At 52.5% G+C, this 12,633-nt stretch overlaps 1 protein-coding gene across 10 annotated transcripts in view; it reads right to left on the reverse strand.

The window, feature by feature from the left end:
- FMNL2 (formin like 2) overlaps positions 1 to 12,633 on the reverse strand; it is a 116,711-nt gene that overhangs the window by 24,365 nt on the left and 79,713 nt on the right. For 6 of the 10 annotated variants that reach the window (XM_038142008.1, XM_038142004.1, XM_038142009.1 and 3 more), the window contains exons 5-9: positions 12,439 to 12,522; positions 10,355 to 10,507; positions 9,038 to 9,145; positions 1,536 to 1,644; positions 867 to 943 (exon numbers count right to left, since the gene is read on the reverse strand). In XM_038142008.1, the coding sequence (XP_037997936.1) occupies positions 867 to 943; positions 1,536 to 1,644; positions 9,038 to 9,145; positions 10,355 to 10,507; positions 12,439 to 12,522 (531 nt within the window). The remainder of the gene's footprint in view (positions 1 to 866; positions 944 to 1,535; positions 1,645 to 9,037; positions 9,146 to 10,354; positions 10,508 to 12,438; positions 12,523 to 12,633) is intronic. The other 4 variants (XM_038142011.1, XM_038142013.1, XM_038142012.1 and 1 more) reach the window with 1 other exon arrangement.

Below are 12,633 nucleotides of genomic sequence, written 5' to 3' on the forward strand. Positions count from 1 at the left end.
AAAAGAAGGAAGAAGCTGCTTCCCCCAGGACAGGTTCCTGCTCCCAGCCTCAGCCCAGGCTGGGAATACAGATCCAGTGAGGTGATCAGCTCACCCCCCTGCTTCACCTTCCCTTGGAAACATCCCTGGGCCACAGCTGGACTGGTTTGACCTGCCAAGGTTCAGAACTCCAGGATCTGCTGGAGGAGGGACCACGGGGATGTGTGGGAGAGGAGGGACATGGAATGCCCAGCAGTTGCACTCAGGAGCTACAGCATCCATTACTGCAACCTGACCCAGAACAGAAGTGAAATCCTCTCCCAGAGAAATTCCAAGCTAAGGATCTTGGATAACATTTCCTACAGATTTTCCCTCTCTTCAGGGAAATCCCACACGAAGCTGCTCATTGCCACTGGGGCTTCCCTGCAATGAACAGAGCAGAAGGGCTCCAGCAGCCCAATTTCAGCTGAATCCCAACATTCCAGAATGGTTCGGGTGGGAAGGAGCTCAAAGATGATCCAGTGCCACCCCTGCCATGGCAGGGACACCTCCCACTGTCCCAGGTTATTCCAGCCTGGCCTTGGGCACTGCCAGGGATCCAGAGGCAGCCCCAGCTGCTCTGGGAATCCCATCCCAGCCAGGAATTCCTTCCCAATGTCCCACCTAAATCCCCCCTGCTTCAGCCTGAAGCCATCATTAGAGCTGGAGAAGCAGCAGCTTCTGGAAGCCCTGGAAGCAGACACCCACTGCTCGTTTATCTGCACGGCTCCAGATCCCGTCTGAGCCCGAGCAAAGCCTGGATCCTCCTCCAAAGCCCCCTCTGGAAGCCCTTCCCAAGCCCCCCTCACTCACCTGCCTGCTCAAGCCTAGGAGCCAGAGGAGCCTACCTGGGGTTCTTGTTGTTCAGACTCAGCGCGATCTCATTGACGGCGTGAGGGTGGGACATGACCATGTTGAACCCGTACTGGAAAGAGAAGGGACAGTCCTGCCTCAGCCTGGCCCCAAAATCCCACAGTCCTGCCTCAGCCTGGCCCCCAAAATCCCACAGTCCTGCCTCAGCCTGGCCCCCAAAATCCCACAATCCTGCCTCACCATGGCCCAAAACCCCACAGTCCTGCCTCAGCCTGGCCCCAAAACCCCACAGTCCTGCCTCAGCCTGGTGGCTCATGATGGGGAGCTCACCTGGGGGCTCATGATGGGGGAGCTCACCTGGTGGCTCATGATGGTGGAGCTCACCTGGCAGTTCATGATGGGGAGCTCACCTGGGGGTTCATGATGGGGAGCTCACCTGGGGGCTCATGATGGGGGAGCTCACCTGGGGGCTCATGATGGGGGAGCTCACCTGGGGGCTCATGATGGGGAGCTCACCTGGGGGCTCATGATGGGGAGCTCACCTGGTGGCTCATGATGGGGAGCTCACCTGGGGGCTCATGATGGGGGAGCTCACCTGGGGGCTCATGATGGGGAGCTCACCTGGTGGCTCATGATGGGGAGCTCACCTGGGGGCTCATGATGGGGAGCTCACCTGGGGGCTCATGATTGATGTTGGAGCTCACCTGGTAGTTCATGATGGCCCTGAGGCACATGATGCACACGTGCACGTCGTCCTTCTTGCTCACCAGCCGCGAGTTCTTCAGCGTCCTTCGGCTGGGCAGCGTGTTGTACCTGCGAGAAACCCGACCGCCATCAAGCGCGGGATTGCTGCCGGGGATTGGCGGGAAAGGGCAGGAATTCAGGGAGCCCAGCACGTCCCAGCCCCAGCCAGGGGGCTCCGAGACCCTGCCATGCAGGCAGAGAGCCCCGCGGCTTTGCGTTCCACCCGTGCAGCAAATTGCCAACCTTGCATGAAGAGTTAAAGGTCACCAAAGTTTAGGCAGCACAGTAGAAGTGTTGATTTTTTAAATTATTTTAAGCCTTCTGATGTTTACGTTCTTGTAACGAACTTTCTCACACATTTTCTGTAAATAACTCATTGTTTTGCTTCCCTTTATGGAGGAGGAATTTGGTGGACTGTTGGTCTGTCCAGTGTCACTGGAGAGGTGGCACTGCCACCCTCCAACCCACTGTCACTTTTGGAAACCTATAAATGTTGGAATGTGGTCTTTCTGGGCACGCAGGACTTGGGAAGAGAGACATAAAATCTGGACTCCATGTCTCAGAAGGCTGGCTTATTACATTATGATACATATTATACTAAAAATGCTACACTAAAACTAAAAGAACAGAGAGAAAGAAGGTGAAACAGGAAAGAATGGAATGAATAACAAAGGCTTGTGACTCCCAGAGAGTCTGAGCAGCTGCATCCTTGATTGGCCATTAATTAGAAACACCTCACAAGGACCAACCAAGGCAGCACCTGATGCATTCCACAGGAACAGATAACAATCATCCACACTCGTTCCTGAGGCCCCTCAGCTTCTCAGGAGAAGAAAATCCTGACACAAGGATTTTCATAAAATATCACGGCTACACTGGAGTCAGAAAATAAACATCCCCCTTTTTTCCTCACCCTGAGAACAGCAGTGTGTGTTTGTTCTTTTGAGTGCTACAGTGACACAGTAGTGATTACAGGGTGAAAAGAGAAATTTTGGGATTTTGAACACAGGGGTTTAAGGTTCCAAGGTGGAGGAATCAGGGCGTGCCATGTCCTTTTTCCTTCTCCTTCCCAGCCTCCATGGTTTGGGTGATGTTGGCACTTTCAGATTGGTCTGGAGTGGAAAGTCACTGTCTGACACAGGTGATAGGATTGGAACAGAACTGTAAATACAGCACACGTAGTTTTTAGTATAAAGGACAGCAGCAGCCCCGTGGGAGGGCAGCGTGGCCCTGGCTGAGCTGCTGAGCAGACCACGGCAGGCCAGACAGAAAATGTTCCAGATAACAATTAATGAACAGCCTTGAGAACGACAGCCGGAGACTCCTGACTCCTTCTTGGGTTGGGAAAAAGAGACTTTCTGACACAATCTCGGGGTCGCCCCGGCCAGAGGAGGCTCCCAGAAGGAACAGCCTTCCACTGGGGGAAGTGTTTTCCAGAGGGCAAGCAGAAAACATTGGTGGAAATGAAGAGGGAAAGGTCCTGGCAAGGATAAAAATCCCGATGTTTGGCTCCAGCAGGAGCTGCACCTCGGCCCTTCCTGCCAGCAGAGGTGACAGGGGATATTCCCAGGAAAACTGGGACAGGGAATGCCACGCTGGTGTACTGTGACTCCCTGGCTCATCCCTGAAAATTCCCTGTTTAAATCCACAATAAAAGCAGGAACAGGGAATACCACAGCAGTTTATCGGGACTCCCTGGTTCATCCCTGAAAATTCCTGGTTTAAATCCACAAAAACATAAGGACAGGGAATACCACACTGGTTAATTGTGACTCCCTGGCTCATCCCTGAAAATTCCCTGTTTAAATCCACAATAAAAGCAGGAAGAGGGAACACAATACCACACCAGTTTTCACACCTCTTGGCTCATCCCTGAAAATTCCCTGTGTAAATCCACAAAAAAAGGTAAGGACAGGGAATACCACACTGCTTTATTGTGACTCCCTGGCTCATCCCTGCAAATTCCCTCTGTGTAAATCCACAAAAAAAGGCAAGGACAGGGAATATCACACTGGTTAATTGTGACTCCCTGGCTCATCCCTGAAAATTCCCTGTTTAAATCCACAATAAAAGCAGGAAGAGGGAACACAATACCACACCAGTTTTTTAGACCTCTTGGCTCATCCCTGCAAATTCCCTGTTCAAATGCACAATAAAAGCAGGAACAGGGAATACCACACTGGTTAAGTGTGACTTCCCAGCTCATCCTTGAAAATTCCTGGTTTAAAATCCACGATAAAAGCAGGAACAGGGAATACCACACTGGTTAAGTGTGACTTCCCAGCTCATCCCTGCAAATTCCTGGTTTAAATCCATGATAACTGCAGGAATACCGCGCCAGTTTTTTACACCTCTTGGCTCATCCCTGCAAATTCCCTGTGTAAATCCACAAAAAAAGGCAAGGACAGGGAATACCACACCAGTTATTGTGACTCCCTGGCTCACCCCTGCAAATTCCTGGTTTAAATCCACAATAAAAGCAGGAAGAGGGAATACCACACCAGTTTTTTATACTTCTTGGCTCATCCCTGCAAATTCCTGGTTGAAATCCACAAAGAAGGCAAGGAACTGGGAATACCAGACTGGTTTATTGTCACTTCCCAGCTCATCCCTGCCAATTCCCCCTTTTCAAACTCACAACCCGAGAGGAGCAAGGTCCCCCCAGGGCTGGGTGCCCCCTGTGCCCACCCTGCCCTCAGTTCCCAGCTTCCCACAATCCCTCCCCTGGGCTTCTCCTTCCCAGCTGAGATGAAAGGAATCCCCAAAATCCAAAGCAGGATCCTGTCAAAGGAGTTTTTCTTTCTTTTTTTTTTTTCCATCCATAAATATGAATGAATCCATCAGCTCAGGGCACTGCAGGATTTTGGGAAACGTGACCCAGTTTGGGATCAGCACTCCATATTAACTAGTGTATAAAGTATATCTAATAAGCAGATTAAATAATACAAATATATTAAATTATAAACATGTATTATTTAGTATTAATTAAAATAATTATAAAATAAATTCTATGTTATAAAATAATTATCATAAAGGAGTTTAGGTGGATTATATTTAGTTTTAGTCTGGAGGGGTTGGAGCACTGGAGCTGAATTTTGGGAGCAGCACAGGGGGAGGCTGCTGGCCCCAAGCTCTGCTCCTGCACCTGGATATTTGGGATGCTCTGGCGGGGATGGGGCTGCCAGGGCTGTCCCACATCCCCTTGGATCAGCTCTGTGCCCTCCTGTCCCAAATGTCCCTTCCCCAGCCACGACAGGAGCTGAGTGACCCCAAACTGGGAATCTGAACTGGGAAGTGTGGAAGCCCCCCCAGTTCTGCCTGGACAATGTGCACCACCCCAGAGCTGCCAGGGCCACACACCCACCCCACCAAATGTGAAAAACACAGAAAAAAAAAAATTAAAGTGTTTTTAGTCCCACAGAGACGGTTCCTGCACTGGTTTATCTCAGATTTAAATTATGAAGGGCTGCAGAATTATTTTCCATACATTTTAGATCAGATTAATGAGATTTTTATCATGCCACTGCTAGAAGAAAAATAATTTCCTCAGTGCCTGGAGAATCCCTGAATTTCAGAACTGAAGCATCCACCATTTCTGTTGGCTCTAAGAAATGGGGAGAAGTCTCTTCAAACAATAAAAATGATCATAAATCCAGATTTACTATTTCCAGGTGCTTGGAAAAACTGGGCAGCAAGGGTACTCCAGCATGCCCGGCACTGGGTCTGATCTGCCTGGAATTTCAGCCTGGCTCCAACCACTTGGATGGAACCTGCCCAAGCTGAGATGTCCCTCCTAAACCTCTCCATACCTGGGTGGCTTTCCAGGCCAAACTGGGAGAGCTGGGAATGTTCCCCTGGAGAAGGGAAGGCTCCAGGCAGAGCTCAGAGCCCCTGGCAGGGCCTGGAGGGGCTCCAGGAGAGCTGCAGAGGGACTGGGGACAAGGATGGAGGGACAGGACACAGGGAATGGCTCCCAGTGCCAGAGGGCAGGGATGGATGGGAGATTGGGAACTGGGAATTCCTGGCTGGGCTGGAATTCCCAGAGCAGCTGGGGCTGCCCTGGATCCCTGGAATGTCCAAGGCCAGGCTGGAGCAGCTGGGATAGTGGGAATGTCCCTGCCATGGCAGGGTGGGATGGGATGGGCTCATTCCAGATGATTCTGGAACAACCCCAGGGAGGAGACTCCATTCAGGGCTTGGGCAGTGCCAGGGAAGTTCTCCTGTCCAGGTGGAATTTCCTGGGGTCAGCTCCTGCCCCTGGTCCCACTGCCTGGCATCCATCACCCATTCCCCTCCCAGAGCTTCCCCCGTGCCAGGGCACCGTGCAGCAGGGCCCTGGCCATGGAACATCCCTGGAGAGCCCCTGTGCTCAGCCAGCCCCCCAGGACACAGGGAATTCTGCCCTGGCCCCCCAGCCCATCCCCTCAGCAGGTGTGACTCCTGCCCAGAGCCACCACAACCAAGCACCAACGAGGATTTTTGGTACCGGAGCCCCAGACCGTGGCTCTGCCCCTGGAATTCCAGCTCAGGGTGCCTTTCCCTGTGTCTGCAGCCCTGCCAAGGCTCCTGATGGCTCCGTTTGCTCCCCGAGGCAGGGCAGCTCCAACAGCTCCCCTTGAGCTCCAGCAGCCAGGGAAGGGGTGGATGGTGGCTGAGCTTCTGCTTTTCCTTCGCTCCTGGCTCCCCGAGGCTTGGCCCAGCAGCTGGAGGACTGGTTGGGTTTGATTTCCTGTCTGCTGCAGGTCCCAGTGATGTCACCCCCAGGATATTTACCCTGCTAATTAAAGTCAGATGGTTCCTCTTTCATTTCCACGGCCCCTCCTTGCAAGGGGAACTACAAAACCTCTCCCCTGCAGAACAGCAGGAGCTGCAGAGCTGAGCCTGTGGAAGCTCCTGCAGAGGGGAAGGCTCTGCGAGGGGCTGGCACACCTCTGATCCAGGGATTTGGGATGAGGAGGATGAGGAGAGGGCAGGATTTCAACGGCACTGTGGGAAAACCAACAACCAGCAAAGGCTGGGCTGGAATACAGAGTTTGAGGTTCTTCCTCTCACCCAGATCTGACAGAAAAACTTTTCTGTTACAGAATAATTCCATCCTTTTTTATATTTTAGGGGCATGGAGCTGCAACCAGGGCTGGAGCCCTTCTGGAGCCAGGCTGGGAGAGCTGGGAATGTTCCCCTGGAGAGGGGAAGGCTCCAGGGAGAGTTCAGAGCCCCTGGCAGGGCCTGGAGGGGCTCCAGGAGAGCTGGAGAGGGACTGGGGACAAGGCCTGGAGGGACAGGACACAGGACACTCTCCCACTGCCAGAGGGCAGGGATGGATGGGAGACTGGGAATTGGCAATTCCTGGCTGGAATGGAATTGCCAGAGCAGCTGGGGCTGCCCTGGATCCCTGGCAGTGCCCAAGGCCAGGCTGGGGCAGCCTGGGACAGTGGGAGAAAGGTTGGAATTAGATTCCAAACCCTCCTGGAATTCCAGGACGTGCCCACTCCAGTGGCGCAGACTTTGAACGCCCCAATTCAATACAAATCTCAGCTGATTTCTCCCATCACTTTCACCTTTTTAGCTGCTAAAAAATATCCTGTTCTCCCCTGGCTCCCAGGAGAGCAGCCCAGGGTGGGTCTCACAGCGATGAAAGCTGAAGTTCATCAGGGCTGGGTGGGTTTTGGGTTCCATCCCTGCAATTTTGCTGGTGGTGGGTTGGAAACCGTGGGGTTTGTATCAACTGGCAGCAAAAATTTCCTTCAGAAGGGAAGGTTTTGGCTCATCCCAGCAGTCTGGGGTTTCTGCGAGCTCCCGGTGCTGCTCACAAAGATGTTCTGGTAAATTAGGAAGTATCTGACGAAAGGACCTCTTCCCCAGGCCCCTGAGCAGTGAAAGTGTCACTGGCAAAGCCCAAAGTCAGTGACTGCAGCTCCCAAAACCGTGTCAAATTTAAGCCCCATTATCAAAGGCCATTTCTGGATCATCCTCTCCTCGCAGGCTCGACAGATTCCAGAGGAAGAACTGAAGTTTCTCAGTTCAATCCACATGAAAACTCCAATATTCTGCTCAGAAGAAAGGGAATTTCTGATGGGCTGGGACACTGCAAAGCCTGCATTAATATTGATCTGACAGCAGAGCCTGGCTCTCAGTAAAGCTCCTTCTCCCAAAAAAGCAGCAGCGAAATCCCCAAAGGTTCTTCCCCCTTTTTCATCCTCCTGCCCTCATTTTGGTGTCAGTTTCCCAAATCCCTGTGCCTCCTCTGAAGGAAAAAACCCCTCTCAGTTGCCAGGGAAACAGGGAGCAGGGAATTGGCAGCTTCAGCACTGCTGAGAGGAGCAGTGGGGAGGCAGCTGGGGCTGGAGTCAGGGAGGGAAGGTCCTGGAGCATGGACAGAGCTCTGCCCACCCCGGCCAGATCCTGAATTCTGCATTATCCTGGGGAGATCTCAGCCTTCTCCTTTCTCCTCCAAATCTTTCAGCCCACCCAGCCTGGGGGAGTGGGAGGTGTCCCTGCCCGTGGAATGGGATGAGTCCAAACCCTTCCAACCCAAACCAGGCTGGGATTCTGGGGCTCCTTCCTCCCACTGCACAGTTTCCACCATTCCAGGAATTTCCACACAGCCTGGGTGTCCACACATCCCAAAAAATCTCATTTATCACCTGGAGATGAGGCAGAACCTCCTGGTTTTGCCCAAAAAAACCACCCTGCACCCCCTCCTCAGCTGAGCACCTGCCTTGTTCTGAGGAGAAGATTCTCCTTCAGTTCACCAATATTTACTAATTATAAAAATCACAACTCAAAAACTGTAATTATAATAAACCCTTCCCTTCTTAAAAATCTCTCACCTACCTTTAGCTTTCAGGGGTTTTTTAACACACACAATCCCCAGCTATTGAAAAATACTGTTTCAAAAAGAGACCTCTAAAAAAACATGGATTTTTAAAAGATACGCCTTTTTTTAAAAACAGCCATTTAAGAGAATATTAAAACCACAGATTTTAAAACATGGATTTAAGGAAAAAAAACCCCTCCAAAACCCATTCCAGAAACGCTGCCCCAGTACTAAGATGGCTCTGGAGGCAGGAGGGAAATTTTGGCTGGAAAACTTTGTCAGGTCCCGTTTCCGCGGCAGTTTCGGGTATGAGTAAAGCCTCTATTTATAGCAAAAAGGGGAAACAAGAGGGACAAGGACTAAAAGCTCTAAGTTTAGCTATCAAACACAACTACTCGCACCACGATGAGGAGAACTCAGCTCTTGCTTCCATGCCAACCCTCTCCCTCTCTCGGCGGAAATCCCGTTCTACAGAAGCCAACTACGGCGGGAATGTGACAGCCACGCGAGCTGAGCCCGGATCCCTTCTCCCGGGATTGTCTGGGGCCGTCCCAGCCCGCGTGGCCGCCGCATTGTCCGTGGCATGGCAGCAGTGCTGGCCCCGGGGCTCGGAGCCCTGCGGGGACAGCGCCCACCGGCACTTACGGGGTTTTCCGGGCGGCGGAGCGCAAGGGGAAGCTGCTCCAGAGGCAGTCGGCCGCCAGGCAGCCGCGGCAGCGTTTGAGCTCAAGGTGGTCGGGCAGAGAAACCGGGCTGATGGCGTGGGAGAGGAGATGAGAGCACGGGGAAGGGGTGGGAGAGGTGGGAAGGGCGGGAGAAGCGATGGGGAAAGAGCGTTCGAGCGGGAAAAGGGAACGGTGGAGACGTTGAAATGGAGATTCAGATAGGTGAGGAATAAAGGGAGATGTGAGAAAGGGAAAAGGGTGGAAGGAGATGAAGAGAAACAGTGTAAGAGACATGAAAGGTATTCCTGAGTTAGGCATTCCTAATCCCAAGCACTCCTCCTGAGGACATGGCCAGCTCCGGCTCGGGCTCCGCCACTTCTGGCAGAGCAATTCAGGAGCAAAGAACACCAAAACCACTAAAAAAACCCTGAATCAACTGGCCAGGTGATCCTGCTGCACTCCACAGCTGGATTTCTTCCCCAGAGCTCTCCTCCTCTGCACTGCCTGAGGGCTGGGAATTGAATCTTCCAGGCACAAGGTTTGGAGCCACTCGACATCGACCCCAGGGCCAAGGTCAGTGCCTGGCACACCAAAAGCACCTCTGCTGGAGGGGAAAGGCTGGAAATGAGACCTCTCTGGCTCCATGTTTGGGCTCTGCCGTGCTCACAGGACTATGGAGCAGAACTCCATACAAGCCAAAAGAAGTCCCAAAGGATCCAACACTCTGAGCTGCATCCTGAGTAGCAGCACTGGGAGCTGAGGGGGGTGGCTGCGGTGGGACACCCAAGGAATGGAAGAGAGGTGACTGCCAACCAGTCCTGGGGAGTGATCCTGCCTTTTCCATAAGTGAAACTCAAAAAAAAGGAATATTGGGAAAGAGAGAGTCAAGTGTGGAATGGTGAGAGGGTGACAGCAGGTTTGGGGGAGGGAAGTGGCCTTTCCAAAGAACCCAATGTCCCGTTCATGGCAGCACAGAGGGAATGTGCTGCTGGAAGAGAGAGGACACGGGGTGGGAGCCCCAGCCTCCATGGGCCCATGGGAATGCTGAGTGACATTTTGGAGAAGGGGAATGGCACAAGCAAAGGTATCCTCAGCTCATCCTGCCCTTGGAAGTGATTCCTGCCCCAGCCGCTGCCCCTGAGAGGTTCCTTCCACCTCAAACCAGCAATTCCTCCACGTGCCACACCTCCACTGGCATCAGAGGGCAGAGGAGGGATATCCCAGAGGGAAAGGCTGTCCCCCAGTGCCGTTCCCAAGGATTCCCAAGGATTCCCCAGGGTTCCCCAGGGTTCCATACCGGAGCGTGGAGTGCCTGCCGGAGCGGGAGATGCTGTTCCCCACGGGAGAGGGCAGGTTGCTGCCCCTGTGCAGGTCCTCGATGGAGCGGCTCCAGGGCTTGGACTTGTCCATGGAGCTCTCCACGCTGCTCTCCAGGCTCTCAAAGTCAAACCTGCAAGGACAGGGAAATTCCAAGGCGGGGTTAGGCGGGAGAGACGCGCGCGGAGCTCTCCTCCCGCTGCAGGTTTTGCTGGAATCACAGAATCACTGGACAAAGCCAAACGGGACAAAAGCAAAGGAAAAGAGCTCCAAGACCATCAAATCCAACCGATCCCCCAGCTCTGGGAAGGTCCCTTCCCACCCAAGCCATTCCGGGGCTCTGTGATCCCAACAGGTGGGATGATGATGGAAAAGGAGAGTTGGGGTGCTGGAGGGACACGAAAAACTCCAGGGAAACAGGATGAGCTTCACACGGGGAAGGAAATTCCACAGCAGGTTCATTCAGGCTGGGAAAGCCCTCCAAGACCATGGAATGCAACCATTCCCAGCCTTGCCAAGGCCACCAATGGCCCCTGTCCCCAAGTGCCACATCCCCAGGGCATTGAATCCCTCAGGGACACACCCAAACAGCTTTTTCAACATAAAACAAATCCAGCACTGGCTGCTTGCTGAGGAATATCCCTGCCTGGAAGGAAAAGCTGGGGAGCTCTCTGCAGTGACTCTCCATGAATCAGCTGTGCAAGTACCACTTTGGTTTCCTCCATCCCAGTTCGGCCCCACAAACCCCCCAGCACACTCAAATACCACCACCACCATCCCAGATTCCCTGATTTCTGACTCCTTGCCCGTTGTTCTGCTACTCCAAGCAGGAATTGCTTGTTCCCCTTCCAGCTCCTGAGGTTATTACTCATGTTCCCCATGTGAGAGGGGAAAAACCCGGCGAGCTCCTTGCGTACATTTGTATAAATTTAGGAAGAAAGGCTTTGTACAAACATTTCTTTTTGCTGTGCACGGTTTTTTCCAGTGGGTAACATTTGAAACCATAGGATTTTCCCTCATAAATTTTCCTGCAACCCCACCACAAATCTCTTTTCTGGGCAGTGACAGACGTAAATCTGATGGCAGCCTTGCTAAAAATAAATTATCAGCTCTCCCCAGCTCGAGTTTCTACTCCAAAATTATCTTTAACCTAAGGCTTCTCTTTCATTTTTACAGAAAAAAAATCTGCTACGATATCCTGAGTGAATGTGGATGAATTCCCCACGCCTGGAATTACCCACAGCCAGCTTGGATGGGGTTTGGAGCACCCTGGGGTAGGGGAAGGCTCCCTGGCCATGGTAGGGATGGGCTTTAGGGTCCCACCCAACCCAAACCAGTCTGGGCTGATTCCATGATCATAAAACGAAGTCTCAGCTGAAGATCTCCACTGAAAGCTGATTTTCCCCACTGGTTTTTCAGAGCCCACCTCATGATTTATGAGCCAAACAACTAAATCTGATCCCAACGTCCCAGATGTCAGGAAAAAACCTCTCGTTTCCAGTCTTCCCAACTCCCAAAACGCCCCTGGAATTGCTGCTGAGCTGTGCTGCAGCACATCTGCTGCCCAGCACCCCAGCCCTGGCAGCCAGGAGCAGGGCCTGCAGGGAGGGAATCCCTTTGAACGCAGCAGGAATACAAGCCCTGGGCTCTGGCACCAACTGCAAACCTATTTTCAAGGAGCCCTGCATCTTTCCACGCATTGTGGGGTGGGATCTCCACCCCTAGGATGCTCAGAGGCCAAAGATAAAAAATATGAACAGATAATCCCAAGGTTTAAATTCAGGTTGGGTTTTTTTTTGTCTGCTGTGATGAAATAATTCCAGACTCACATCAGGAATTCCTCTGCTCTCAGGCCCACAGAACCATGGAATTACTGAGGCTGGAAAAGACCAGAACCACCAAACACTTCCATGCCCACCAAGCCACTCTTTGAACAACTCCAGGGATTGTGACCCCACCACTGCCCTGGGCAGCCCGTTCAATGCTTAACCCCTTTGGAATGAAGGAATATTCCCTAAAATCCTTCTATTTCCTGGCAGGAAATCCCGGGAATGTCTCACTTACGTGACTGCATACTGGGCAAAGGACAGGTACTCCACCAGGACGTCCAGGCCTTTGTTCTCCTCGTTCAGGAACTCCCTGACCCATCTGTGAGACAAACACCAGACATCAGAGCCCTCCCGGGCCTTTGGGATTCCCTGGAATTCTCAGAAAAACTGGAGACAGAGGCACTGCAGCACTCTGGGTCCCACTCAGGGG

This window comes from Motacilla alba, chromosome 7 (assembly GCF_015832195.1).
Source record: "Motacilla alba alba isolate MOTALB_02 chromosome 7, Motacilla_alba_V1.0_pri, whole genome shotgun sequence".
NCBI classification, from domain to species: domain Eukaryota; kingdom Metazoa; phylum Chordata; class Aves; order Passeriformes; family Motacillidae; genus Motacilla; species Motacilla alba.